General features: G+C 50.7%; 1 protein-coding gene across 2 annotated transcripts in view; it reads right to left on the reverse strand.

The window, feature by feature from the left end:
• Positions 1–6,450: 6,450 nt before the first annotated feature.
• The window catches only part of Tln1 (talin 1), a 29,510-nt gene continuing 21,774 nt past the window's right edge, over positions 6,451–14,186 (reverse strand). For both annotated transcript variants that reach the window (XM_021658436.2, XM_060378632.1), the window contains 23 exons: positions 13,774–13,935; positions 13,451–13,591; positions 13,181–13,362; positions 12,958–13,090; positions 12,533–12,634; positions 12,287–12,457; positions 12,051–12,200; positions 11,840–11,941; positions 11,644–11,763; positions 11,309–11,455; positions 11,008–11,174; positions 10,717–10,900; positions 10,503–10,628; positions 10,287–10,403; positions 9,445–9,630; positions 9,252–9,359; positions 8,729–8,834; positions 8,418–8,542; positions 8,180–8,305; positions 7,970–8,032; positions 7,691–7,873; positions 7,080–7,208; positions 6,451–6,965 (listed from right to left, as the gene is read on the reverse strand). In XM_021658436.2, the coding sequence (XP_021514111.1) occupies positions 6,840–6,965; positions 7,080–7,208; positions 7,691–7,873; positions 7,970–8,032; positions 8,180–8,305; positions 8,418–8,542; positions 8,729–8,834; positions 9,252–9,359; positions 9,445–9,630; positions 10,287–10,403; positions 10,503–10,628; positions 10,717–10,900; positions 11,008–11,174; positions 11,309–11,455; positions 11,644–11,763; positions 11,840–11,941; positions 12,051–12,200; positions 12,287–12,457; positions 12,533–12,634; positions 12,958–13,090; positions 13,181–13,362; positions 13,451–13,591; positions 13,774–13,935 (3,156 nt within the window). In that variant the 3' untranslated portion in view covers positions 6,451–6,839. The remainder of the gene's footprint in view (positions 6,966–7,079; positions 7,209–7,690; positions 7,874–7,969; positions 8,033–8,179; positions 8,306–8,417; positions 8,543–8,728; positions 8,835–9,251; positions 9,360–9,444; positions 9,631–10,286; positions 10,404–10,502; positions 10,629–10,716; positions 10,901–11,007; positions 11,175–11,308; positions 11,456–11,643; positions 11,764–11,839; positions 11,942–12,050; positions 12,201–12,286; positions 12,458–12,532; positions 12,635–12,957; positions 13,091–13,180; positions 13,363–13,450; positions 13,592–13,773; positions 13,936–14,186) is intronic.

The following is a 14,186-nucleotide window of genomic DNA, read 5'->3' on the forward strand; positions in this document are numbered from 1 at the left end:
GTTGACTCCAGCCCACTGCTGCGTGTTTCCTAAACTCCGAGAAAGTCCCATCCATCCAACAACCTCTGCTAGACTCCTAGGGTTTAGCTTTCTCCTTCTCCGAACTCTTCACTTTTCATATGCACAAAATTCTAGAGATCTTTTAAACTACGAGTTAGATTGCTCCTTGAAGTTGACGTGGTCTCTGAGCTTGCTTCCTTGCAGTCACATTCTGGGTCGGTTGTGGCCTTCCTTGTTCCTTGTTCTCTAGTTCATCCATTTATCTAACTACCCTTTGTTTTTGCTGCCAATGTTTTTTTTTTTAAGTAGTGGAATAGAAAAATCCTGCAATCCCCCCTCCCTATTCCTTTTGCGCCTTCAAGATTAAAAAAAGAAGAAACTGACTCATGTTTCTTAATATGGTAGAGCTGCTCTTTGTTTGGGTCCCAGCCTACGCCGCCAGCTTCATCTCCCAGCCTCATCTCCAATACTCAGACTTCCTCTTGCTTCATATTGAGCTATGGACGGGGGCTAAAAATGGCCATACCTTTCTGAATAGCGTCCACATTTTATGCATGCTGTTCCTGCTCTAAACACCCTTCCTCTAAACTGATTCCTCCTGGCCTTTAGGGCACAGATCAAGTATCAGCTCTTCTGGGAAGCCTTCCCTGGCCGCCTCCCTCCCGGCCCCTTCCATCTCATAGGTGCTTGTGAGCGTTGATTCTCAGCCTAGTGTCCTGCTACAAACTCTTACACTCTTGCGTCCTCTAGAGCAAGGTCCTCTAGAGAACTATTGTTCTCAATTCTGAGTGCTCAGCCCCTTGGACAGTACCCGGCTTAGCCAGAGCAGTCTTCATAAACGTTTGGGCAGATGTTTTTACACAGAAGCTTCCAGGCACTCAAGTATAACGAGTAATACGGCGAATTTAGAGAAATGAATGGCCTAATGCAAAATACTTTTGGTCCTAACCCTTATGTAGCCTGGCATGGTGGCACATGCCTTTAATCCCAGCACATGGGAGGCAGAGGCAGCAGATCTCTATGAGTTTGAGGCCAGCCTGGTGTACAAAGCAGTCCAGGACAGTCAAGGCTACACAGAGAAACCCTGTCTCAAAAAACACAAAACAAAAAACCTTTATGCTCTCAGAAATTATTGAAGATTACCCAATAGCCTTTTTTGAAATGTCATCAGACATCAACACTTACTGTATTAAGATACAAGCCCAGAAAACATAAAAGAAAATTTATGAATTCTTTATGAATTTACGAATTCTTTCATAAATTTATAAAATTTATGAATGTTTAAAAATCACAGAATCAAAGGCTAGAGATGTGGTTTAGTAACAGTGTTTGTCGAGCATGCAGCAGACTCTAGGTTTGTTCCTAGCACAGCAGGAACTGATCAGGGTGGTGCACTCCCGTGACCCCAGCACTCAGGTGGAGCTGGGGGGATTGGAAGCTGTCGGTTATCTTCTGAGGCCAACCTGGACGACAGTTAGATCTGCATCAAACAAAATACACACACCTATCATACATCACCATGTTAATATAAATACACCTGAATAAAAAGTATATTTTCCTCCTCAAATTAGTGAAGTATGCCAATTATATATATGGGTTGGGACAGGGCCTCACGTACCTGACCCAGGCTGGCTGGTCTTGAACTGCTGAGGACGACCATGAACTTTTTTTGGCAGGGGCACGGTCTCTTCTCCATGTAGCTCTGGCTAACCTGGAACTTGCTATGCAGACTGGCACTCGTAGTCATCTTCCTCCACCTGGGGTCAAAGGTGTGTGCCACCATGCCCACCCTGAACTTCTTACTTTTTGGGTAATTGTTTACTCATACATAATTTTGTCATGTCATTCATTGCTCATTTGGAAAATATTGACTCACTGAGCCACACTGATGTTCCAAATGTTGACACATCTCAACAAATGAATTGTATCAGAATATCACATTCTTTAATACCTTGATTTGTTTCGTCAGAGAGTTTACAACTATGTTGAGTGTTTGGGGAAGCTGTGAAGTCACAGTGTTCAGAGAAAAGCTATTCAAAATTAGAATTTTCACTTGAAAAATTGAATTGTAAATTTGATAACAAATCCTGTCAGATTTTCCCCTGAAGTTCCTTTTTGAGAACAGGTCTGTCTGAGAACCATAGTTTGTTTGTCAGTCATTTTTCAAGTAAATGTGCTGTCACACACACTCACACGTGGTCATGTGGCTCACACTTTAACATGGTCTGCTTTTCTCAGGGGATTCATCACACTTCGGTATGCACACGTCAAAGTTCATCAGAAGACTGCTGAAAGGGCCCCTGTGCAGACACAACCTGCTCATAGTTCTAGCCTGTGGGAAGCAGAGGCGGAAGGTTGAACAGTTCAAGGACAGCTTTGGCTGCCTAGTGAAGGAGGCCAGTCTGGTCTACATGAGACCCTATCTCAAACCAATAACAATCACTTGAGGAGGCGAGAGGAAGGGAGGGGAAGAGAAGGGGGAGGGAAAGAAAAGAGAGGAGAGGAGAGATGGGGAGAGGAAAGTTTTTGCTTAAGAATCAAGATGGGGACTGGAAGAGATGGTTTAGTAGTTAAGAGCTCTGGCTGCTCTTCTGAAGGACCCAGGTTCAATTCCCAGCACCCACATGGCATCTCACAGCTGTCTGTAACTGGAGTTCCAGGATTTGACATTTTCACATAGACATACATGCAGGCAAAAAACACCAACGCACATAGAAAATTAAAAAGAAAGAAAGAAAGAAAGGAAGGAAGAAAGAAAGAAAGAGAAAGAAAAAAGAAAGAAAAAAGAAAGAGAAAGAAAGAAAGAAAAAAGAAAGAAGAAAGAAGGAAGGAAAAAAGAAAGAAAGAAAGAGAAAGAAAGAAGAAAGAAAGGAAGGAAGGAAGGAAGGAAGGAAGGAAGGAAGGAAGAAAGAAATAAAGAAAGAAAGAGATAGAAAAGAGAAGAAAAAAGATCCAGGGCTGGATAGCTGGCTCAGTAGTTAATAGCGCTTGCAGCTTTTGTGAAGAACCCAGGTTTGGTTCCTATAGAAGCTCACAATTGCCTGAAACTTCAGTTCCAGAGGATACGGTGCGGTGCCCTCTTCTGGCCCATGCAGGTATTTCACACATGTAGAGCACATGTCAGGTGCACCAGGGTATGGAAGAACCACACATGAACATTAAAAACAAAAACAAAAACAAAAACTTCCACACCTGGAAGGCCTGTGCAGGCAGAGCTCTATGAGTTCAAGGCCAGCCTGGTCTACATAGCAAGTTGCAGGCCAGCCAGAGTTACATAAACAAGACCCTTTAAAAAAAAAAAAGAGAGAGAGACCATTCGGGACTGAGGATGTAGCTCACTTGTAGAGTGCTTGAGGCCTTGAGTTCAAGCCCAGAACTAAATAAACTGGTATGGTGGTGCACACCTATACTTCCAGTACTTGAGAGGTGGAGATAAGGAGATCAGGAGTTCAAGGTCACCCTTGGCTCTAAAGTGAGTTCCAGGTCAGCCTGGGTTACAGGAGAGCCTGATTCAGGTTTCCTGGATGTGTGTGTGCAAATGTGGAAGCCAGACATTGACACCAGGATCTTCCTCTATTGCTCTCTACCTTAGTTTTATTACATATTTTATTCTTAAGACAGGATCTTGCTATTTAGGCTAGACTGGCTAGCCACTGAGGCCCGGTACCTGCCTGTCTCTGATTCCCAGCACTGGGTTATAGCCACACCAGCTTTTCTGTGGGGACTGGAAATCCCAAATTCAGGTCTTCATGCTTGAGATTTCTCCACAGCCGTGAGGGTTGTTTGTTTGGTTCTGTTTCTAATTAAGGGGACTGGGATGGTTTGAGCAGGTAGAACTTACCCAGTGCCAGGCTCGAAGTTCATATCCCAGCACCCACATAATCTGGGTGTGGCCTTTAACGGAACTTTAACCCCAGCGTTGTGGGAGGTTGTGCACTAGACACCAGCCTGGGCCAGCCTCAGTGCCAGAGCCAGCCCCTAGGGGCTGAGTCAGAGGCCAGCAGAGCAGGGCACCGAGTGTCTTTTTCTGGCCACCTCATATTAACATACATATTAATACATACACATTCAGACATATTAAGTGTGCACACACACCAAAAACCTGAAAGACGGTAAAATTAATCATTTTTTTTTTACAATTTACTCAGGACTTTTTTTTGAGAAAAGGTCTCGTATAGTAGAGTTCAAATTGGCTTTGAACTCTTGATTCTTCTGCCTCATACTGGAACTTCAGGGCCATGTCAACGTGTCTAGGATACTCAAGAACATTCTTAAATAAGCAGGACATGGTAGTTTACACTGTTAATTCTTGCACTCGGGTGGCAGAGATAGGTGGATCTCTACAAGTTCCAGGCCAGCCAAAGCTACATAGCGGAACCCTGACTAAAAAAAAAGAGCGTTCTTAAGTCGCATCTCTGTCTTCTGTGCTAACACAGCGAGTAAATGAACATAGTGTAACTTGTGCTGAGGTAGCTTTACTCACGGAATTTTTACACCGTGTAATGCATGCTATGAAAAAGGAGTTCTTTCCAGGGCTTCGTTATGAACCTAATTTTGACCTCTGGATAGCTGAAAGGGTCTAGTTGAGTCTCCCGAGGGGAAAACCTCATCTGAAGAGCAGCCAAAGGCTGCCGGAGCATCCTTCCCGGTTTCTGAGCTACCGCCATGGAGATGGACGTGACTGGGGCAGTTCCTGAGGGCGCCATAAGGAAGCGGGCAGGAATAAGCAGCTGTGCTGGGCTCAGAGCTGGAGCTTAGTCTAGATTACTGTTCGTGTGGGAGGATGAGGAAGAGGCTTTGCTCCGAGGCTCTCACGTCGCAGTACAGGACACTGAATCCGGGGCTCAGAGCTCACAGCAATGTGTGCTGGAGTTGCCAGTCTGTGCGTCAGAGAAGCGATACTGCATCTTGATTTCCCAGTGCTTAGCACAGGCAGGGCTTGGTAAATATTGAATGAATGAATCACAGATGACAGCAGTGCTGGTAAAGTTGGCACTGTCCCTAACGGGTTGCCCTGGGGAGGACACAGTGTTTCCATCTACTTTAAACTCACCGTACTGGGGAGGAAGCTGATGGTGCTAGGTACCCAGTGCAGCAGCAAATGAGCACGGTCTTCTGGTTGGAGGGAGAAATATTGCAATAGTAAACTGGACAGCAGTGCTGGCTGAAAAGAAACCCACACAAAGAAGCACTAACAAAGAGGACTGTCATGCTATGAGCAGGGGTCGGGCGTGAATGCAGAGGGAGACAGAGGCAGCACTTCGTGACTGCTCTCTCCTGTAACCTTCAGATTAGCCCAGCAGCTATAATCCGTAACCAACTAATTCTAAATGATACAGATCTGCCTGGCCACCAGGGGACGCTCTGACCACTAACGATAAAGTCTCAAGCATGTATCAAGTGACCCTATGTTTTACAGAAGCACCCCAACCCAATCAGCCAATTATACCACCAGAGAAGCCAGAGTTTAGGTTTTTTGTTTGTTTTTGCCTGATAACTGCATTAGCCAATCTTTCACACACACACACACACACACACACACACACACACATTTGAGACAGGATCTCATTATGTAGCCAAACTCAGAGACGCACCGGTCTCTGCCTCTTTAATGCTGGTATTAAAGGGTGCATCACCATGCATGCCTAGCATTCTCTCTCTCACACACACAAATTAAAAAAGATTTGTGTGTCTCCCCTAGGGGCCAGAGAGGGCGCTTATAGCCTAGTCTTATTTAACGTATGTGAGTTGCCTGAAGAAGCATGCGGCCAGAAGCGGGCATTGTGCCCCCTGGAGCTGAAGCTACAGGCAGTTGTGAGCCGCCGCGTGGAGTGCTGGAAACTGAACCTGTGTCCTCTGTAAGGACCGCAAGTGCTCTTAACATCTGAGCCATTGCTCCAGGCCCTTAGTCCTATTTTTTTCTTTCTTTAGTAAAGTTGCTTTTGAAAAGTGGAATTTGGCCCCGGGCCAAATCTGAAATCTCATTATACTCTTCTGTTTTTTCAAGACAGGGTTTCTCTGGGTCCCTGGCTGTCCTGGACATGCTTTGTAGACCAGGCTGGCCTTGAACTCAAGGCATCCGCCTGCCTCTGGCTCCAGGTGCCGGGATCACAGGCACGTGCCAGGATCACAGGCACGTGCCACCCCGCCCGGTTTCCTTATGCACTACTGGTTATGGAGAATAGTGTACTGCTGGCCACAGGGAGCAGTGTGAGCTGCTGTCCCAGGTGCTTGGCCAGTGAGATGGGAGTAGAGAATGGCTTTGCAGGAAGTTTCCCATAGTGTGACTACTGGGTGCAGGGGAGGAGAAGTGGGCCCGATGGGCAGACTGCTCTAATATCCTCTGCTCCCATTTTGAACCAATCAAGCCAGGTAACGGAACTTACTCCTATTCTCCCCCAATGCCCCTGGGGGAAGAGGTCCCAGCTCCTCACAAAGCCAGGCTGCAGCTGTAGACAGAATCACCTTTATTGGAGCAGGACTTGTTTGGGGTTTGCAACCTCAAGCTCCATAGGTAACAAGGGTAGGGGATAGTATCAAAATGGGGTGGGTTGAGCTGTGTGGCCATGGGCCTGGCAGGTTCAAACGGAGGTACAGCAGCGTTAATAATACTCTGGGAGCGTTAATACTCTGGGAGGGGTAGGCACTTAGGGGTGCAAAGGCACTTGGAGTCGGGGAGAGAACAGGGCTTGCAGTGGGACTGGGCAGGGCCAGGTCCAGGGTCTGGCAGGCACTTTGGGGAGTGCTGGGGCTGGGCAGGTGGGGCCCACAGCCAGGAGGCTTTGGTAGTGGCAGGCACAGTCTCTGGGCTGGGTCTGCATTAAATACAAGGGGCTTCCCTAGTGCTCATCTCGAAGTTCTGAAGGCAAAAATTTGTACTGCTGCTGCCGGATCTGGGCGAGCTTTTTCCGAGCCTCTTCCAGCTCTCGCTCCTTCCGAAGCATCTCTTCCTGTGCTGCGATAATCTGAGGGATGAAGGGCCAAAAAGCTCAGCACGGTGTGCACTGGGAGCAGAGGCCGGGCAGGACAGCACAGGCAGCACGACTGTCCTCCCAGCACCGTCCCGCTGGGCGGCTCACCTGGGCAATGCCCCCAACCATCTTCTCCTTCACCACCACTGTCTCATTCTCCTGGTCTTCAAAGGCTGCAGCCTTCTGGGCCGCCTTCACCAGGTTATCCGAGGCTCTCTTTACTGCATTGCCAGCAGCCTACAAAAGGAGCAAAGAGTAACTCCTGAGAGCTTGGGGTTCTAGTTCAGAGAGTTCCTTGACTCCCTCAAACACAATTGTCTCAGGAGTGACAGTGTTAACTGCCAACTACTCACAATGTGGGACCACCTGGGAAGGGAGTGTCTGGATTAGGCTGGCCTGTGGGGACATCTGTGGGGAACTGAGCTAGGAGGAGATATCCACAGGGTGGGACTGTTCTTAGGCAGGGACTCTGGATTCTGTTGAGTAGGAAATGCGAAACACTAGCATGTACCTAGTAATTCACAGTTCCTGCTGCCCTGAGTTCCCAGCAAAGATGGCCTGTGACCTGGAATTGTGGGCCAAATAAACGGTTTCTCCCTTAAACTGCTTCTGTTAGGGTATTTTTTTATCACAGCAATAGGAAATGAAAATAAGACATCAGCATGGCCTTCTAAAGCAGAGCAGCTACATAGGGGCGGTGGATGGCCAGAGTTTCTTACCTGAAGCCGTTTCATTGCCTCAGAGTCCTGATCTGCTTTGACCTTGCAAGCTACCAGGAGCTGGGCTGTGGAGGCAGCTACCTGCTTGGCTGAGGAGATGAGTTTCTCCTGGCTAGCATGGCCCTGGACAGCTGCATTGGCTGCCTCACACAGATTGTTGGTGGCTGCGGCTACCATACGGGCCTAATGGGGACAAAGAGTTAGGATTAAAGTAAGTCCAGTCCATTCCAGCCTACAGGTCTACCCAACTCAGAAACACAGTGGGCATGATGCACTCACAGCAGAAATGAGGCCCTGGGACCACTGCCCGTCATCCAGAGCGTTGGCTGGGATGGCTCCTACCTGCAGAGGGAGGAAGTGAGGCCACTTAGCCCTAGGCTGGCCTTACCTGAAGGCCTCTCATGAGCAGCCTTCACAAGCTGAGCTTGTGCGGGGTGGGGTAACCAAGCTGCCACGTTGCCCTCACTCTTCTGGGGTTAAAACACTGACCTTCCCTTGAGCCACCAGCTCCCTCTGAGCTGCTGATGCAGCCTTTACCAGCGCACTGGTGGCTGCTGCAATGGACTTGGCAGCTTCCAGGATCTGTTCCTCGAAGTTCAAGGACTCGTCTGCCTCCTGGAAAGAGAAGATTGCAGAGGTGCAGTGAGTGGGGGAGACTGTGAGGAAGGGGACAAAGGTGGAGACCTCTTGCTGCTGTGAGGGTGGAAGGGGAAGGAGCAGGACTGACCTTGGGTTTGGCCCGGGGCTTCAGCTGCTCCAGCTTTTTGGCTGCAGCCTCAATGGCAGCGGCAGCTCCCAGGAGCTCATTCTCCGCAATGACAGTAGGGTCCTCTGGGTCCACCCATTCTGTTCCTGTTGGATAAAGATGGAAGGGGGAGGCTGAGGTAGGGCAGGGAGGTCAGAACCACTGGGGGTTTGCTTAGCATCACCAGGCTCTGGCATCGATGAGGACTAGACGCACAGGCCATCCAACCAGGAAGCAGGAAGCACACCATGACAAGAATTTACCCTCCCTCCCTGTCTCTCACTACCACTTACCCTTCATGGCCTCAGCAGCCTGGATAAGCTCAGTCACTGAGCCAGCCACCCGCTTTGAGTGTCCTGTCAATTGCTGTTTCAGCTCTGGGTTTGGCTTCTGAAGAGTCTGGGGGACGGAGTGAGCACAACAAAGAACATCAGATCCTAGGTTCCCTCCACCTTGATCTGTGAGACCAGGCAGCCCACGCTCCTGACTCCACACTAGAGCACAGCACGGCCCTCACACACACAGCGCATCATGCTACATACACAGTGCAGAGTGGAGCTGTCACTCACCGGCTGACAAGCAAGGAGAATGACGAAGTGAGAAGAGACGGGGTAGAGAAGGGGGAGGTCACATGGGAAAAAAAGGAGACAAGAGAAGAGGAAGAAGAGGTGAGTGGAAGAAGCAAAGACCAAAAGAACAATGGGGTCCCAGAGACAGGAGATTTGGGAACCTGTGGAACGGTGGTCTGGGAGTGTGAGAGCTTAGGAGACTGACTGTGTATGCAAAAGGCAGGCAGGAGGAGCAATGACTCCTTACCAGCAGCACATGGTCCAGCAGCTCCAGGTAGCCATTCGCACACTCCCGGCCATAGTGCAGAGCTCGAAGCCTCACATCAGGTGCCACTTCCGGATGGAAAGCTGCTTCCTGTTCCCAGAGCAGCAGGTTAGCTTTAGAGCTTCAGGCCTCCCGAATCCCTGTATTCTCACCAGCTCACCACCAGCATTTCTACCTTGCAAGCCCGAAGCATATCTGCAATGGCACGTCGGCTCAGATTGGCTGTGGCAATGACATCTTCCTGTCGACAGGAGTTGCCAGCAGCAACAGCTTTGGCTGTTGCCATAGTAATACCCTTGGTCATTCTGATGAAATCTTCAGGGGTAGAGGTCTTGGCAGGTGGCTCTGGGGAACAGAAGACCTGTTGGGAAAAAAGAACAGTGTTGGGAAAAAAATAGTGTCCAAGACTAGAAGACAACACGGTCACGTGATTAGGTCACACAGTCATGTGTTCAAAAAGAGCTTTTTTTCCTTTATTCTTCTCCCATACTTTATGTCTCAAGCAAAGTCCCCCTCCCCCAGATCCTGGGGCAGCCTCTCTGGGACAGCAACCAAACATGGCCTAGCAAGTTACAGTAAGACCAGGCGCCTCCCCTCCGCCCAAGGCTGGACAGGCGGCCCAGGAGAAGGAAAAGGGCCCAAAAGCAGGCCAAAGAGCCAGAGTCAGACCCACTCCCACTGTCAGGAGTCCCACAAGTTACGCAATGATAACATACTCTAGGTTAGAGCCATGCAGGCTCCCTGATTTGTCAGTTCAGTCTCTGAGCCTATGAGCAGCTGCTGAAGGTCAAATCCTTACAAATATTCCCCCATCAGGCTAGTAGAGAGCAGCATGGATCACGGCTCTGCCTGAGACTCTGTCTGGAAATTAAGTGGTGCCCTTTGGCCAGGACACAGCTCAGCAGAGACACGACAGGAGATCATGTGGGAGTCTGGTAATAAGCAGGCAGAGTGTGGAGGAATGCAGGTGAGGCCTAGTTCATAGTCTATCACCCAATGCCTGGGGCTTGTGCTCACCGCCAGTTCCTGCCGAATGTGCTCTGTGGTTGCCTCTAGGGCTCGAGTGCCTTTGGTGGCCTCATCTTCCACAGCCTTCACTGTCTTGAGCAATGACGTCACATTGGTCACCATCACCTGGGGGCAGCAGGAGAATGGGGGCAGTGCTGATTTCAGAAGCGGGAGGAAGTATGTTAACCACCCACCCCACCTCTGTTGCTCCTCACTGCCTCTAACCTTGGCAGAGTTCTTGAGCTGCCACACTGCAGGGTCGTCCCCAACTTTGCCTGCTGCGGCCTTGGTTGCACTGATGAGGTCTCCCAGGGCCTTGGCCACATCCTTAACTGCATTGATCAGCACCACCTGTGAGGGAAGAGGGGGCTGGTTTGCGAGAGGGAGAAGGGCAACAGAAGTGAGGCTCTGGACAGAGTTAGGGATGTTACGTAGATACCTGGGTTTCTGGGTCTTCGGCTCCTAGGCTGGCTGCACCAAGCTTGACTACATCAGCGAGCCGGGTAATGGTGGCCACTGAGGACTGGGCAGCTTGTGCCAACTTCTCCTGGCTCCCAGCTGCATTCTGCACTAGGACCTTGGTGTCCTCCACAAGAACCTTTGCTGTCTTTAAGATACCCTCCCTGGGGAGGCCCCAACCTGGTCAGCTTCCCTCAGAGTCCCAACCTTCTAGCCCAATCTTCCCCTGGCCCATGCCAACCTGCCTCCCTCTGGCCAGTCCCCTCCTCACCGGTGGTCGGCAAACGTTTCAGCACCCTCACGGTTAAGTGTGCCGGCAGTCGCAAACATGATGGTGGTGTCAAGGTCAGCAATGATACCAGATACAGCACTGGCTGCGGTAATGCAGGCCTGGGTACCCCGATTGCCAGCCTGGAGTGCAGCCAGGACATGGGAGACCTGCGGGCAAAGTTACACAGCACACAGTGAAAGGGAAAGGCCATCTATGCTTGAGGGAACAACGAAGACAGGTTTGGGAGGTACCGGGGGGGGGGGGGTGGGAAAGACAGGCAGCCCAGGACATCCGCGGTCACCTTCTCTGATACTCTCCGGGCACACTCTATGAGCTCCTTCTTGGTGTAGACATCACTGGGGCTACACTGCAGAGCGCCTGCCTTAGTGACCAGAGCAGAGCAGCCATGGCCCAGCTCCTGTACTCGGTGCTTGATATGGGCACCTATCTGTAAATGAAGGAGAAAACAGTAATTTTGTGAGAGTTCCCAGGCGCTGTGCACCATACCTAGAGCAATCACTGAGGAGGCACAAAGCTCTGGAACAGCGGGATGCTCAGTGGCCCTAGAAGCTGCCTGGGAACAACAGGCATGACCCAGAGTCTCCCGAGAGAAGGCAGAACGGCCTCCACGTTTACCTCTTCATTTTCAGCAGCCACAGCTGCAGGCTTGGCTTGTGAGGCCAGGCGGCCATAGTCACTGGTCAGTTGGTTGGCGAGAGGGCCCAGCTCCTCAGGGCTGGCGTTTGACTTCGTTACCTAGTGTTAAGGAAAGAAGTAACGTTCTGACCAAGCTCAGCTCTCTAAGGGCAGTTCTCTGATGTCCCGAACTTACCATCTCTTGAACAGTGACAGCAATGGCCTTGGCTGTCTTCACCATGGTTGTTTGATAATCTACGAACGAACCATCTGGTTCACCCATAGGTCCTTCATCTAGCTGAGGGAGGAGAATGACACAAAGAGAAAGACTGTCAGGGTCACTGCTACATAGCCCCAAGTCCTAGCCCAGGGCAGCCTCTGTGTCCACAGGTACCCAGAGCTCTAACCTGATTGATGGCCTGAGTGATAGAGTCCACCATGCCACCAACAACCCCTGCAGCACTGGCTGCTTCGTTGAGGGTTGTTGTCAGGTCCTCCACAGCCTCTGTCATCATCTGTACAGCCTCCTCCAGGGCCTCCTGGGTGTGTGCTGCTTGCTATGGGGACACAGAGTGAGGAAAGCCCGTAGCTCCTGCTTTTCTGGCTCAGACTAGCAATTATCCCTCCTGGGGCCCCTCACTACCTTGGGATTACCACCAGCCTCCTTGGCGGTGTACAGCAACTGCAAGGCAGACTCTGCCAACGTTTTAGTCTGGTCCAGAAGTGCCATTTGCTGCGGGTGGCTCAGGGTCTTAGAAGCAGCACCCACTGCAGCCAGGGTGAGGGGTTCAAAGTACTGGGCCATCTGGGACACCTGAACAAGAAGTTGGGGTTAAGGGCAGGTACTCTTTACCGATCCCCTTGTCTCCTCACATTATTCCCTAGGTACCTTGTGTCCCAGCTGGGAAGCTTCAGCCCGGGCAGCAGTGGCCAGTGGCTCAATGAGATGGGAAATTTCCTGCACTGCGGTGAGCATCTGCGTGTGCAGAGCCTGGGGAGGAAGCAGACATCAGTTCTGAGTGTAACTGTAACAGGGCGCTCTGGCCCACAGCTCCCATTCTTCCTCTCAACTGTCTGTGCATGTGCACGGCACGGGGATGGAAGCTGGGGCTGTGAGTGTGCACAGCACACACTCTACCACTGAGCCCCCGGGCTTCCCTCCACAGCTAACCCTAACCCTAACCCTAACCCTAACCCTAACCCTAACCCAGCCCCAACTTATCCCAGCCCTTGGATAGCTCTGTAAGCAACTTCTCCCCCTATGTACCCTTCCCTGAGCCTGACATCTCCATTCTTGAATGCATTTCATCTTACCTCTTGAGAGATTCCTTCACGAGGAGCCAGCTGTTGGCTGACAGCAGCAAGAGAAGCCTGGTCGAGGTCACGCAAGCAGCTGTTGAGAGCTGCAATAGCTGTCTCACACTCCAACTGCCCTGGGGCTTTGTCTCTGCAGATACATCACAAGTTCCACATAAAGGCATCTCTTTAAAGGCCTCATCCTATCCCCTCCAAATCTGGAGTAAATATTCCTCAGTACCTCATGCTTGTAATAAGTTTCTTGATGGAATCTGAGACAGTCCGAGAGTGGCCAGCCAGCACTGACCAGCGTGGGGGATCCCGAGGATTGACTGCTAGTGCCCGAGCTGTCTGGATGAGCCCTCCGGCACTCTCCAACATTGTCTTAGCAGAGATTACGATAGGCTCCATGGCAGCTCGGCCCTGAGGAGGGAGGAAGCAGGGAGGCAAGCTCATGACTTCTGTTCACAGAAATGCAGTGGCTCGCCAGCTGTCTGTCACACTGCCTCACCTCAGGGCTGATCTGGGCAGGGATGCTGGAAAATTCGGGATTGGATGCAAATGCACTCAGATTATCCACAGCTTCCAGCAGGGGGGCTGTAGCTGCTCGGCACTGGGCACGGTTTTCTTCTGTGAAGGCCCCATCTAGTGCCTGCAAGTAAACGGGGAGCCTCAGAACTCGGTGAGCAGACACAGTGCAGCCAAGGCTAGTCAGGGGCCCGGAGGGCTTCTAAGTCTGCATAGGCAAGGGCAGGAGGCCCCAGCAAAAAACCCCGGAGAATGACCAGGAGACTCAGGCAGGGGAGGTGGGATGGAAATTCAAACACTTGAAACCTTGATGGTCTTGACAAGATTGGCTGTACTGTTGGCCACCTCCTTGGCTGATTGTACGAACTGCCTCTTGGCAGTAGGATTGGCAGTCCGAGCAGAAGCCAGGCGACAGCTGTTACACAGTGCAGAAGTGTGTTTGGCCACAATAGTGGCTGCAGATAACACCTGAGGAGACAGGCATGGAAAAGCTGTGACAAGAGCAGGAAGGAAGAATGCAAACCTATGGGGAACCATTTCAGGGTTGGAGAATGAGTTCAACATCTCTAGAGAAGTTGGGACCTTAGCACTAAGTGGAGGAATAAGGAGAGACGTGGCAAAAGACAGAGAAGCACTGCGTGTGGACGGTGGAACATGGTTCCCTGCCGTTTCCTCCCTCACTTGTGCCTCCTCCCCCTCTTTCCTCCTGGGGGCTGTGC

Source organism: Meriones unguiculatus, chromosome 1, assembly GCF_030254825.1.
Source record: "Meriones unguiculatus strain TT.TT164.6M chromosome 1, Bangor_MerUng_6.1, whole genome shotgun sequence".
Taxonomy (NCBI): Eukaryota; Metazoa; Chordata; class Mammalia; order Rodentia; family Muridae; genus Meriones; species Meriones unguiculatus.